Source organism: Nycticebus coucang, chromosome 12, assembly GCF_027406575.1.
Source record: "Nycticebus coucang isolate mNycCou1 chromosome 12, mNycCou1.pri, whole genome shotgun sequence".
Lineage (NCBI taxonomy): Eukaryota > Metazoa > Chordata > Mammalia > Primates > Lorisidae > Nycticebus > Nycticebus coucang.
In genome coordinates, this window is record NC_069791.1 from 11,499,883 (window position 1) to 11,515,642 (window position 15,760).

Below are 15,760 nucleotides of genomic sequence, written 5' to 3' on the forward strand. Positions count from 1 at the left end.
CCAGCAGTTGTGAAGCCTCACAGTACCCGACACTACCTTGATTTTAATGTTTTGTGGTCTATTCTTGCTTCACATATGAGCTTTTGTTCGATTATTCATTCACTTATTTTTTCCCAAAATACATGCATTTTTTTTCTATCAGAGCAAAAGTGAACATCAGCTGCTCATGGACTATGAAATAATATGATAAAACAAACTTCAGTGGTCTATCTAATGGCACAATCATCACACTTTATAGATGAGAAAACAGAAGCTCAGAGAACTTATGTGACTTCTCATATTCTCGTATTTATTTACACATTCCTACCTGAGTTTCTACAACAGAAGGAACCTACTTCAATGGTTTATTTTGAAGATGAGAGAACTGTGTGACTGACACAGGGTGAGGAAGGCCAATAAACAGCAATTTTCTCTTCCAGTCTTGCAGTTTTTAGCTTTTGTTTTCTAAAATGTTCTTCTCTTCACATTTAGTAAATTAATCCATTTGCTACAAATATATGAGGTATTGACCAAACATCGTTATTGTCATGAATATTAATTGTCACAGTCATGATGGAATTCCTTTGATTTTATGGTCAACCATCTCCTTGGCTTCTAAGCATCTGCAGCAAGTCTTGGTTATTTTCTTTGCTATACTTAATGTGTATAGTAATTCATTTTAGCAATTTTAGCAAAGCAACTGAGTCTTTGCAAGTTTAATTAATTTAACCAAGGTTATTCAATCAGTGAGTTATCCAGAACTGTCATAATAATCCATTGACCCCATAAAGCAAGAATTTACTTATCTAAAACAAACAAAATTACATTAGCACCGCATAGTCTGTGACTTAACTCCTCACTAATTGCTTGATCTGTGAGTCAGTAAATGTCTCTGAGTATCAGTTTCCTCCTCCGTCAAACAGTATCTATAATACTTGACCCACTTGTCCCACGTTGCTGCCAATATTGAATGATAACTGCAGAAGACTGTTATAAATTTATAGTCTGACTATAAACCCTCAATACAAGCTCCTGTATTCATTTCCATAGAGGTATTTCCAGTGCTTGGCTTGGTGCCTGGTCCACAGTAAATGCTCAAGAACTATTTGTAAAATTGAATTGAAATCAAGAACAGGAAGTCACTGAGTTACAAATAAAATAGGTTCTGTGGATTTGGTCTCAAGTTGAATTTGTATATAAGCTGGAAAAGACACCTTTACCTATTACCTGTGAAGGCCTCTGTATGTGCTAGCTATATGTAAGCTGGATGTTCATAACTTGGGGACTGCTTGTAAAGACTACCTTTTTCTACAATGTCTTAAGCCAGAGACAGTGAAGAGGTACCACAAGGCTCCTTTTAGCTCTATGCCAGTTTCTAGAAATAAAGCAAATTTCAGTGTTTTCTATTTTCCAAATTCAGAACATTTGCCTTTGGGACTTTCTGTTTAAGTTGTTCCAAACTGGCAGATCCAATGTATGAATTACTGGTTCAGAGTCTTGAATTTTGATGTTGGTTCTAGTCAATGATTCACTCTATCCGTTCACTGATGTTCTCTCTCTGGTCTTCAGTTGTCTCATCTGTTCTCACTCTGCTCTTAATAATAATAATAACAACAATAAGAGTGTAGTGCCTCCCCACTAGTGGAACCTGAGAGAAACACTTTGCTACCATCATCATCATTTTTAATCTTCATATAAGCTCTGGGTTTGGTGGTATTGTGTGCCCCTTTTTACAGAAATAAATTGAAGCAGAGATGTTAAATAAATTGTCTAGGACTATTCAGCCAGTTAGCTTCAAATCTAAGTCTTTCTGATTCAAACTGAAGAACTTCTAAATTAAAGAATTCTATGGACTCCCTAAATCTGCTGCTGTCACCATCAGCAGTCCTCCAATCATATATTGGAGGCAAAAAGAATAGTTAACGTGTGTAATCAAAGTTTCTCATTTTGAAATTGGAACTAATCGATCAACATTCATGTGCACATATGAAAGTAAAACTCAGTGGAAATCAAGCGAGTGGGAGCGGGGTAAGGAAAGGGTGAAATCACTGCTAACAGCTACCATGCATACTGTCTGGGTGATGGGCACACGTATCATACCTCTGACTCAAACTGTACAAAAGCAGTTCATGTAGCCAAAACATTTGTACCTCCATAATATTCTGAAATAAAAAGAAAAATTAAAATTTTTTTAAAGAATAAGGAATGGGGCTCAGCGCCCATAGCACAGTGGTTACAGTGCCAGCCACATACACCTGGACTGGCAGGTTCGAACCCAGCCCAGGCCACCTAAACAACAATGACGCTGCAACAAAAAATAGCTGGGCATTGTGGTGGGCGCCTGAGGTCCCAGCTACTTGGAAGGCTGAGGCAAAAGAATCGATTAAGCCCAAGGGTTTGAGGTTGCTGTGAGCTGTGATGCCACAGCACTCTACCAAGGGCAACATAGTGAATCTGTGTCTCAGAAAAGAAAAAATAAAGGTGGCACCTTTAGCTCAGTGAGTAGGGCGCCAGCACCATATACCAAGGGGGACAGGTTCAAATCCCGCCCCGGCCAAACTGCAATAAAAAAAATAGCCAAGTGTTGTGGCGGGCGCCTGTGGTCCCAGCTACTCGGGAGGCTGAGGCAAGAGAATCACCTAAGCCCAAGAGCTGGAGATTGCTGTGAGGTATGATGCCACAGCACTCTACCAAGGACAACAAAGTGAGACTTTGTCTCTAAAAAAAAAGAATAAGTAATGGTAACTTAGATGGTAAAAGTTACCACTTATTAAACACTTGCTACGTGCTTCAAGTGTTATTAATATCATAATAACTCTGTAAAGAAAGCATTATTTTCATTGCTACTTTTATTGCAATCATTACATGTTGTATACATGTATCAAAATATCACTTCGTATCCTGTAGATAGGTATAATTATTATATGTCAGTTAAATATAATAACAAAAGGAAAAAAGTGAAAAATTATATTAGCATCAATAAAATATATTTTTTAAATTTCAGATTAATATGAGGGTACAAATGATTAGGTTACATGCTTTGTGTCTCTTTTTGTTTATAATAGCAATGGGCATTTGAGGAAACTGAAGCTTTTCAGGTTTAATTAATTTAATAAAGTTTATCCAGTCACATGTAGCAGAGCTAAAATATTTATCTGATTCTAATGCCAACACTGGTATTACTGAACCAAACTATAATTCAAAGTTGTATGGATTTTTAAAAAAATCTTGAAAATGTTAATAGAAGATGTTGTTGTTTTATATTTCTAATTCCTTGTTAAAACATTTTATTTTTTTTTTTTAGAGACAGAGTCTCACTTTATCACCTTCAGTAGAATGCTGTTGCGTCACAGCTCACAGCAACCTCCAGCTCTTGGGCTTAGGCGATTCTCTTGCCTCAGCCTCCCAAGTAGCTGGGACTACGGGCACCCACCACAACACCTGGCTACTTTTTTGTAGCAGTTTGGCCAGGGCCGGGTTCAAACCTGCCCACACTCTACTCACTGAGCCACAGGCACCACCCAGTTAAAACATTTTTTAACAGCTGGAGATACATGTGATGACCAGCATGAAATAGAGTGAAGCCCGCTGAAGGCTGAGCACGTCCAAGCAAAAAGGCATTGGTCTGTGGGACCCAGCCCTCGCCTAAAACTATGTGGTCTACACAGGCAAAGTCTAACAGAAAGGTTCAGCTTTTGTCAACAGAAAGAAAGCCTTCTTTCAGTTTCTACTTCAGAGACTGAGCATGGGCCAGTGGGTCACAGATGCTGCAGGTGTCACACGTAAAGCACAATTTGAAGGGTTTTCAACAATAACTCCACTTTCACCAGCTCCAGCATTGCACAGATATGACATTCTCATGCGTCTGCCAGACAACCAACCCCTGAGAACCATTTCAAATCTTGTCAGTGAATCAATTAGTTCAAATCCTGACTCCATCATTCACTAGCCATGAGTGTGGAGAAATTATTCTGTGCTTTAGCTTCTTAATCTGTAAAATGGGAAGAGTAAGAATAACTACCTTAAAGTAGGTTTAGGATTGAATGAGCTAATATGTGTAAGTCACTTAGGAAAGTGACTGTACTAGTAAGTGTCCAGTAGCTGCTAGACAAGATTATTGTTATCCGTCAGTTTATTTTCGACCCTCTGAAACATTCTTTGCAAAGTAAAAATTCTCCGAATAAGCCAGATGACAAGTGCACCTAACTACTCACTCAGTATTGCGAAGGATTGAAAAAAAATCTAAATTATGTAATTTAATTTCATAAATTAGGATATTTTAATGTAGAGTGCTCACTGGCTATAACAAAGAATTAAGAAACTTTTTGTTAAAAGTCAAAATACCCCATGCTTTGTGCTTAAATATAAAGCAAGCAATATGCAGAACTATGTGATATTATTATCACTTCCAGAAAAAAAGAGGATAATGTACCTTAATATTTGTTGCCTAATATACCTAATATTTGCTTATATATCTATAAAAGGTTTCTGGTAAATATAAAACTAAAAATTTTCTTGAAGTAGTTTCTAGCTAAAAAGTAGGAATTGGCAGATAAAGATAGCAATGGGAAGATGACTATCACCCTACATTTTTTGTTTCTTAACTATCTTAAATCAAGCCTCCTCTTGATTAACCAACTCTTATTTAGGTTTTTTATTATTATTAACATCATCGTTATTATTATTATTTATAATCATGGTAGAGAAAGCTGAAAGAAAATCTTTAAGAAGAGAGGTACTAAAACACATATTTTGTGATTTTGTGAAAAGATGGAGGGACCACCTAAATTTGGGGTAACAGTTCATCTCCTTTCGTGATAGCTTAGGCTTCACTTATAACTCTAAGGATTTCTGTAAAATTTAAGATTTTGTTTCTTAACTGTAGATTCTATGTGAATGGCAGAAACTAGTGCTTCCAATCTTCTAGCTACTTAGTTTAGACCTTTCAAATCTTCCGGCAAGATCAATTGAAGTAGGGGATGTGTAAATGCTCCTGGCAGCCCAGCTCATGGTCTGCTAGCTGCTATAGGACACAGAGTTCAAGAAAATGAATAGAGAAAAGTGAAGAAAAGTTTGAAAACTAACAACACAATACAACGTCTAATAAGATGCACAGTTTTATTTCTGCTAAAAAAGGAAGAAAAACAATCACTTTTTTAAACAAAAGATTTAAACAATTGCTTTTTTAATCTAAAAAAAAAAAAAAAAAAGGTCTTCAGAAGAATGAGGAGATTACCCTGGGTTGGAGAGTAGCTCTTTCCAAGCATATTGCATTCCTAAATTCAATTATAAAACCCTCTATACAATCCCAGGGAGGCCTGGTTCATGGGTACTATATTCTCCAAAGCCAAAAACAACAGAGTTCCCCCAAAGTAACTCTGGCTCATTTTAGATAGAAGGAAAAAAATCTAAAAACATTAACTTGCATAGCCATTCAAATTATTGCTGCTTTTTATAAAATTATTATAGGTAATTCTTTACTAATGTCCTCTTTTCTTTTCACTCCAAAACTCAGGGCTTTCTTATAAAATTTTGAGCTACTTTACAAATGAAGCTTCAGGAAAGGTTTTGCAAGCACATCTATGCAGATACAAGGAATTTGCATGTAAGGATGGGAGAATAAATTAAATAAATAATCTCTAATAAATAACTCAGGCAACATTCATTATCTACAAACTTAAATGCCAGAAAATTTTAACTTCAAGGGCAGATCCTACCACAGCCCTCCATACATCCAAGTGCCAGTATACCCTCAGAAAGCACTGAGGATGGCATTTAAATCATTTTACTTGCCTATTCCCTCTGGAGTAGACCATATCAGGGCAACCACATTGGTGGCCGGTGGGTTTTAGATCTCTCTGCAAGGTATTTTCAAATGGGTTTACAAACCAAGGGTGCAAATACGGCAGGGTAAGTGCTGCAAGCAAAACGGGGAGAAAATATCTTAGACTATAAGGAGATAATAAATAAGAGGGATAAAAAGACAAGATATGTGTATAGTTAGGCAGATTTTAGGAGCTAGCTGAGCTGTAGAAAATGATATACTAATACTATTTATCAATTTTATTCATTGGCCTATTGGTGAACTCTGCACCCAAATGTAATCTCTCTGGCAGAAACAGAACATGACCCCCTACTATGGAGGCTCTGATTTGACTAAAGTAATCGTCCCTGCAGATTGAAGAGGATAATAAAATTTCTCTGAAAAAAAAAAAGAGATAAATTTGACAAAATTAGTGTTGCCATAAAGGAAAGAGGAGTTACATGGAGAAAAATAAGCTTTCTGCAAATTGGGTTAAACCCATGATAAAGACATGGTTGGTAAAAGTATTCACTGACTTTGGATTTTATTTCTGCATCCCTAAGTCCGGTCACTCAAAATGTTATGTACAATATGTAATAACATACTTTAGAAGTGAGAAGGATACAGCAATTACTGGGCAGAAGGAGATATAATTGCATATATGTTGGAAAAATCCAAGCTTGTTCAGTAAATGGATTGGTGCTGTGCTTCTAGAAAATATATCGGTGTGGAGAGAGGTCAGTGGTTTTAATCATGTGTACTTTAACCAAATGAAAGTCATCGTACTAAAAAAAAAGTCCAGTGGTTTTTCTATTGGCAAGTGTGAACTGGAAAGAGTTTGTGAACTATGGCAGTTAGTACAAAAAATAGCTATTGTGTTGCTCTTTAATATAAACCTGGGTTGTGTGCTGATTCCAACAGCAGCGCCTGAGCGTCCTCAGAATTTCCAGAATCTGGTTATGGAGGCCAGGAGGAGACCAGATGACTTCTCTATGTCCCATTGGTTATACACATAAAACTCTGAATGTAGGTGACTTGCTTGTCCTACCTGCAGCACTGAGAAAAGTGCTTTTGAAATATTACCAGGAATAAAGTTGGCATGAGGCCTCTATTGTGGTTCTCAAATCACTAAGGAAGAAGTGTTCAACTCTCACTCCAGTGAGACATGGAGCTAATGTCTGAAAGAACGTGCTTTGTTACTCACAGTGACAGCCAGGTTAGAATTTTAGCCTCTGGAAGTGGCTTTTAGATAGATGCAAAGAAGACCTGGCAGTAAGTTCAAACAAACTGTGCATTCTGTAAAGCAAGAGACATGTACTTTATGTTCCCTTGAGCAACTCCATTTGATCATTCCATGTATAGTTGTCTGTTTCCTATTATTGCTCTATTCTTTCGGTTTTAACAAATTTATGAGTGATCATCAAAGTTATAGAATTTTAGAACTGTAAAAGACTTTAGAAAGCATCTAGACTCAGAACAATTGCCTCATGCCTCCTACTACCAGTAAATAAACAAATACCAGAAGTGGAAACTTAATTGGCATAAATTATTCAGTAAGTTTTTGGCACCACTGCAATAGGGCTCAGGGCTTCTGTTCTATTTCCATATAATTTGGAAGTCACCATACAATTTCACCTGAAGACCCTCTAGAATCAACACGATGTGAGAAGTTGATGAGAAAAGAGGGTGACGGGGCCTAAGTGGATTAGGTCTATTGTATGTGATATATATCCACAGAGTTCTTTTAAGGTCATCAAAACTTCACCTCAATTGTTGAATTATAGGAACTGTGTCCACATCATTCTCTGAAATTATGATCTTACTGCCCTATTCAGTAAAGATTGTATTAAGTTGTGATCCAATACCATGGTGAGGGTAGGAATCATAGGACATGTCTATGGGAACATCATAGCGAAGAGTACCAGCCGGGAAGGGAGTTGAATGCACATGCCCTGAGCTTAAGCTTGCAGAAGGGTAATGTGGCATGAAGCTGTATGATTTTTCTAGGTCAGGAGAGCCATCTTGCTTCAAGGAGAAGTTCCCACTGATGCTCAGAGGTGGAGTGAGTGGGCCCTCATACGGTGGGGTACCACAGTCAGGTGGGTGGCTCCCAAAGGACGATTCTCCCAAACTCTTGAATGCTTGAGGCTTAAGATGAAGAAGATGTGTTTCCATATGGCCATAAGGAGGGCTGGGAAGCCCTGGAGACTGATAGTTGAAGTTGTGGACTGAGATGGCAGAATCACAAATAGGAGATTTCTCTTCCTGCTTCTCCAGGAGGACAGACTGAGGACCCAGCTGAAGGCATCCAGCCACCAGGTTGCTTGTAGGCTGAGAGAGCCCTTTACAAAGCATCTCCACAAAGCCCTTCCCTTCAGGTGTCTGGCCAGTCTCCAGGACTTCAGACAAAGCCCAAATATAGTTCCTGGCCAGTCTGAGGGTCTCTATCTTAGAAAGCTTTTGCGTTTTAGAGTAGCATGGCATGACCTTCCTCAGGTTATCCAGGGCGTCATTCAGCCCATGCATCCGGGTCCGTTCTCTGGCATTGGCCTTGACTCTTCGAGCCCTGAATCGCTCAAGGCGCGCTTTGGTCATCTTCTTTTTCTTGGGACCCCTTCTCTTAGGTCTCTCCCCGTCTTCTTCCTCCTCTTCTTCCTCCTCAATACTGTCATGCTCTTCAGTTAAGCTGCTGAGTAGCCCGTAAGCACCTGGTCTTCTCTCCTCCTCCTTCATCTCATTTTGAGAGCCCAGACCTTTGTCCATCCAGGATGGCACGTTGACCAGCTCCACCATCTCCTTGGATTTCACATACGCTTTTGCCATTTCCAAAGTCTGGAAAAGGGAAATGTCAAAGGTTAAGTCCCATGAATACTTGATTTAATTTAAAACTAAACTTTCTTTTTAAATCTTGGATATAGAGCACAGACTTTGCATTGGGATTTAATTAACTTAGAATTATCTTGTCCCAGTCTTCCATTCTAAATGGCTAATACAACATTCAAAGAATTACCCAGGGCACTCATTCAGTTATAGCGTGTTATGAGAAAATCAAGTGCAGAAAAAAGAAAATTGACTAGATTATTCATTGCCGTGCCAGTGCCTAAATCTTTTTATTCTTAGGTTCTTTATCTCATGTATACTTTATACAAAAATAATGAGCATGCCATTCCAGACATATATTTTTCTTTATTTGCAAACCTCACGTCATAAAGAGACATAAATAAGGTAGGAATATAAATCATTTTCCAAAAAGAAAAACTTCTGAAAAAGGGTGCTAAAATAGTTATTAATTTTTATATAATAATATAATGTTTTATGTAATAATTATAAAATAACCCTAACCCCAACCCTATAATTATAATACATAATTATAAAAATATGTGATTATATAATTATGTTTAATTACATGTATTATATATAATTAGATATAACTAAAATATATTATATAATACATAATATTATTTTAAAATTAAAAGCATATCAAACCATTAAATAAGTAAATTACTATATGTTTACACAATAAACTAATGAAAACTTATAGCAAGGTCATTAAGACTACTTTGTATGTATTCTACAAAGGACTCCTCAACCTCTGTTTGGAGGTGTTTCACATACATCTGTTGTGCAATGTCCCATGTTTCCCACTGACACTGCTAACTGGTAGTGTCTGGTATCTCCTTCGAATTAGCCGTGGTAAACAGGTGGGTACACCACATGATCGTCAAACATTTCTCTCACCACTGCCAGAGAGCATTTTGTTTTTCAGTAAGCACATTGTGTTCTGTCTAGTGATAGTGGTGTTAGAGGTGTTAGCAACATGATGTCTTTAGAGAATCAGGAAAAGAAAGGAGCATTATGCCTGATCATCTTTCAAATTTGCTCATACGTGAAAGTGAACTTTTTTCACCGTGCATGCATCTCGCACCATCAAACAAGACCACAGTACAAGCCGGTGGTCTACCAAACCCATTCCAGATTATTTTAGTGCAACTATTATACTCATGTTCTATTAAAAATGAAAAATTTAATGCAAGTACTAAGCTATACAGAACATAGTGACTGCAGTCTAAGTCAGGACTATTTCAGGCAAACACAGAAATGGCTTGACTGCTTTAATTCACTTGCCTAACAGATACTATGTAATCTGAATTTTCCAAACAAACCCTACTATTTAAAAACTATTTGAAAACCAAAGAGACTAGTGGGTTAGTAAACATTTTGCATTCAATTCTGGAAGAGTTGAAATTGTTTTAAAATTCATTGAGCCATTTGTAGGTACATAGTTTACCAGATAAAAATACCTGATAAGCTTCATTGAGGCATCCTGATTAACCACCAAGTCCTCAAAATGTTAAACCCTCTATCACTCTTGATTATGAGAAAGAAAAGAACATGATGAATATTCTTTGATCTTTGAAGCGTGGGCCTCAGATCAATCAATGCAGGAATTAGTACATAGCTTTTAAAAATACAAATATAAGATTTGATTTGTTTCTAGTAATTGGAGCTTGTTTTCCTTGTAACCTCATTTACCTCTTATAAATAATTAATATTACCACATTGCAAAAACAGCCTAGGTTTCATATTAATTGGCATGGAAATCATGTCAGCTTGACTTACTCACTTAATAAGGCTTCCTGGGTAAGCAGCTTTATTGAAAACACACATTGGAACCTATTGGTCAACTTGGCTGCCCAGGCCAACTCAGAAAATCCCACTTTTAATATGGATGATGGAGCTTGTGTGCTGAGCTGCACTTCTAACTCAGGCAGATATCCAGAGGGAGGGTGGAGGACCTAATTAACTTTCTGTTAAAGCCACACAGATCTTCCAGAGGCAGGTGCACTCTGACGCCAAAGAGGATGGAATGGGCTTGGGAAACCTAATGCTCTCCATGTAATTATAATAACATTTGTGCAGCATTTGGAAGTTGACAGAGCACTTTTGCCTCCATTCATTCATATGTTCCTTAAAGCAAACCTTTGAGGGAGATGGGGGTTACTATGTTCATTTTATTGTCAGGGTCACAGTGGGTCAGGTAGTTTAAGTGATGGAAATGCAAAGATGCAGAGCTGGTAGAACAGGACATAAAACCAGTTCCTCTGATTCCAGACTTTAGGCTTTATGTTTTTTTTCTCTTTTCCATTAAAGCTACAGGAAGAGAAAAAAATGCACTTTGACATCAGGAGATGGAGATCAGCAGAACTAAGTCAGCAGGAGTGAGCATTCTCCAAAGGGAGGCTGCCCTAGGTGTTCTCTGAACTGTCTCTGGACTCTCATATTCCAGGATTCTTTCCTCCTACAATTTTTTTTCCTTGTTGTTTTCACTCACTTATTCCTCCCCCCCCACCCTCGTCTTTCTCCTGTCTTCATTATTATCATTGATAATCATTATCATCAAGGAAAAAACTAGCGAGAAGAGCATCCTGGCTCTGACTTCCATCCTGGCCTGCATATTGGGCCTTCTTTGCCGTACACACCTTTGCACCTCTGGACTATTATCAAGATCTGTCATACTCACTCCCATGAATGAGTTAAACCAAGAGGAGAGAACAGATCACCCTGTACCTTTAACATACTTGATGGCTCTTGTCACAGTCAAGGGTCTGCTTTCAAATCAGATTGACAGTAAGTATGAAGGAAAAGAATCAACTGGCTTTAGCCACAACAATGAAGAGGGCAACCAAGTTTCACCTTTGTTCTCTTACTAATCACAGATAGGACATAGACGGCTCCAGTTTAACTTCCTCTCTTCCCATAGGCACTAGCTCATTAGCTCTAAGAGAATCCCACGAGTACATGGTGTAGTTCCAAAAGAATAGTAGCTGGAATAAAACAGATGTGAACCACATTCTTCTAAATCCGGTGTGTTGATTCCAGACACATTATGTAATCTCTTTCTGTTCTCCCATTTTTCTCTTTCATAAAAAAGGAATAGATATATTTTATGTGATTCTTATAAGATAAACAAAAATATAAGAAATCCTATAAAACATTATCCATATATATGGATATATATAGTGTTTATTCTTGGGTTTTCTTATCTAATCTACTGGCACATGGTTGCTTATTCAAAAATAAAAATTGTTTCTCACAGGCGAGTAATGAAAATGGACAGTATTAACTCATGTGCCTCTGAATATCAGGATGTTAGCTCCTCTGATTGGCTCAGAAGGTCATGTGACAATTGCCCAGTAGCCTGCCCTTTTCCTGTGGCAGATGAGAGAATACAGACTCTAGTATCAGATTACCTGGATTCAAATTTCAGCTCCACTACTTACTAGATATGTGAACTTAGACAAGTTTCATAACTTTTATCTCCTTTGGTCTCCATCAAATGATACCCTGTTTCCCCTAAAATAAGACATCCTCCAAAAATAAGACCTACTTACAGGAACGATAAGATGTCCCCTGAAAATAAGACCTAGCGCATCTTTGGGAGCACACTGTCTTATTTTCGGGGAAACAGGGTAATAGTAATAGTCCTACCTCGTAGGATTATTGGGAGCATAAAGTGAGCTAATATATTTGAAGTATTTTTAATAGTGCCATATATCATAAATTTCATATAAGTGTTAGTACTATTATTCCTAAACTTCACTGTAAATTTTTCTGACCACTTAGATGAGAATAGGCATAATTATACTTTATTCATAATAATTGATTTCATGTCAACAAATGCCAATGGCTTCACTTCAACACCTACTTCAAAAAATTCCCTGATGTACTTACTCCCCTAACCTCCTAATGAAAAGGCCCCATCATGTTGCAAAAGGTAAGGAAACCAAACTCTATCGCTGCCTCCATTAGATTGACCAGAACTCTTTCATCATATTCAAGAAGGAAGTTAGCTTCCAAACTTCCATTCTGTTTTATAATTAGGAGAAAACAATTGGTTGGACACTCCTGTTCAGTTACATACACATTCAGGTTCATGACACTTCTGGTAGAATACAGGCAACCATTGGCACGTGAACATTTTTACCTTTGATCAAACAATACTGGGAATATGATTTTCCCACCAATCCAAATAACAATGATCTGAAGAGACTGTGAAGTGTCTCTCATACACAGGCAAAGGCCAAGACTACTCCAACATACGGAAAAAAAATTTTTCTCTGACTTTTTCAACCTAAATATTTTTAAGGCATCAAAAAGGTTAGCAGAAAAAAGAAGAGACAAACATATTGTATATTTGAGTATTGGAAAATGTGTATGGTGTTGCTCTGAGTTTTGGTCAGAGACACCATTAGGCTTCTCTTCTGAACAGATACCTAAATTTAACATAGCTTGTTAAGGAATCATCTCAGAGGTGTACTGGAATAAGCATAAGTCTAAGGCCCTCTCCCATCACTCACTTAGTAAATGAGCACAGAAAAATTATTTTAATTCTCTTACCCCCAAGACAAAATGAAAATAATATTTTTGTCTTTTCTATTTAATTTAGAAGTTTTCATGAAAAGCAAACAGATAATGAAAGTACTTTGTAAAATTGTTATGCAAGTGTAAATGGTGGCAATTGTATAGAAGCTGTGTGGGAAAGTCTGTAGAGCTATCTCACAACGTATCATGATAGACCATATTTAGGTTTCCTTAATTCTTAGAAAAGAAATTAACTCTCAAAAGATATGGGAAGCAGACTCCAATATGACAAAAATCAATGGATACTAGCCCTGGGGGCAGAATCCAGCCCTTTCTCCCTCCACACACAAATACATTCTGATCTCATAAAGCCCATTTAAGTCATTCATGTCAATATTTGGATTTTCTTACATACCTATGTAATATGACACAATTTTCCTCTTTCTTTAGGATCTTTTAGAGAAATTTCAAGTTGAACCTTTTCTCTTTAATTCAAAATACCTTGCTTATTCAAAAATAAAAATTGAATTTTCCATTTTTTACCCTGTTCTAAAAGTGTTTGCTTGTTCTAAAAGTTGATTGTGACTACCCGGTATTTTTATCATTGGGCCCAAAGTTATTTGGCATTACTACCATGTGGAGCTGTTCTGGGATTCTTCCTACACTTTCATTCATTTTTTATTTATTATGGAGAGTTTCAACTGATGAATAACTAAGGGCCATTCTTATGGTGTTTGTGATGGCTGGACAGGGTCTTTTCTTTTAAAAGCTGATGATAATCTCTTCACCTCCAGATTCTATGACTCTAAATACAACAGGAAAAAGAACACCCAGCCCAGTTTGGGGGAATCTAATCTAATCTTGTGAGCACAGACCAGGGTGCTCACAAGTTGCACTACTTGGAAAAAGCCAATTGGATTTTTCTTGCATCCAATTTATTTCTACCTTTATTAATATGTGTGCACACATGTGGGAATACACACATTTTATCCACCAAAACCACGTCACACTTCACTTGCCATAGCCAGACCTTAATAGGAGCTTTGTAAATAGAAGTTACTCAGTCCTTCAATGTTCCCTCCATGTTCTTCAGCATTTCAATGCTGGTCTCGCTGTCAAAAAATGAGGGGGTAAGGGGTATTTTACATGTGTCAGTATTTTCTACATACACTTTTTTTTTTTTTTTTTTGCAGTTTTTGGCAGGGCCAGGGTTTGAACTCGCCACCTCCAGCATATGGGGCCAGCGCCCTACTGCTTTGAGCCACAGGCGCCACCCTTTGCATGCACTTTTTTATGTGCAATTGATGGATGTGAGGCAGAGAAGGAAAAAATATACTTGGACAATCTTTCTCTTCTGATTTCCCATCTGGAAGAGCTAGAGAAAAGGAAATTTCCCCCACCCCATCCCAACTATTCAAGGCGTTTCTGCAAATCAAATGGGTAATGGTGAGAATCTACCCCCATGGCTTTCCCAGATCTTCCCCTGTTCTTCATTCTATTTTCAATTCCTTTCCTCCTCCTCCATTCATTGCATAGCCCCAAAATGATGTGAGCAGAGTGGTGGGTTGGGTCAATCCTTCCAACCCACTTGCTGGGCTGCCTTGGGAAAGCAGTTACTCTTTTGGATTTGTAGCATTAGTAAAATGAAGGAGTGAGCTTGACAGGGATTGTGGAAGGGTGATAATCATCTGTAATCTCCACTTTTTCAAAATGATTCAGTGTATCTACAAGTTTCATTTTGTTTGGCAGGTGTGACAAAATTAAATAAAATTATTACACATGTTATATCTGTCCCTAAGTGTTATAACTCCCTCTGCTTCTGCGTTCAAGTTTCCTAAATCCACTCTCTCCTGCTTTAGCCCAGAAGAGACTTACCTCACCCTGACCGCTCGTGTCCGTCTCTGGGAACTTCCTACAGAAACTTTTTAGCAGCCCCCTTCCCACCCCGTCTGCTGGCTCACCTCTGCCACTGGCCGCTCCGGGAGTGCTCTCTGTGAATTTGTGTCCTGGGGGACAGTCAGAGAACCCACGTCCCCCTGACCATCCAGATTGACCATCAATCTCCGTGGGAGAAAGAGGTACTTTCAGCCATCCATGTTAAACCCGACTACTCCCTCTTAGAGCTTCCGCCGGTCTGGTTTCTCTGACTGCTGCTTATTCTGTCTACTCCTTCCCCGGAGTTCCTGTGCGCTCCCTAAGGCCGCCCTTGGGCTGCGGCGTCTGTTGCAAGCGCTTTGGTCGGTCTTCAGTACCTCGTCTCCCCGGTCAGCTCCCCGGAGTGGCGCTTTCAGGACCACGGCTCTGGGCAGCTCCCGCGCTCTGGCCTGAGCCTCGGGCTCGCAGCAGTTTTGAGCTCTCGCAGCTGACCAGGGAGGGCCGAGGCTGCCGGAGTCTGACCCCTCCCCTTCCCCAGCCGAAGGACACGCCCACATCGCAGGGCTCCTCTGGCCAGGTCCAGCTTTGCACCGTGTCTGTCTGTCTGCTTAAACAGGGATGGGAGTTGCTGGAAGGGGAATTGGGGAGAGAGTTGCTGACGTTAAGGGGTAAAGAAAAAGGACTTTAACGTTTTTGGTTAAAAAGGTAAGAAATGATAGTGGAGCAGAATGGGCGGCATAG

General features: G+C 38.6%; 1 protein-coding gene across 1 annotated transcript; it reads right to left on the minus strand.

Annotated features, from left to right (window-relative positions):
* Window positions 1-7,609: 7,609 nt before the first annotated feature.
* NEUROD4 (neuronal differentiation 4) lies at window positions 7,610-8,608 on the minus strand. The gene has a single exon (XM_053557653.1). It carries the CDS (start codon window positions 8,603-8,605, stop codon window positions 7,610-7,612), a length of 996 nt encoding a protein of 331 aa, XP_053413628.1. The 5' UTR covers window positions 8,606-8,608.
* Between the last annotated feature and the right edge of the window lie 7,152 nt (window positions 8,609-15,760).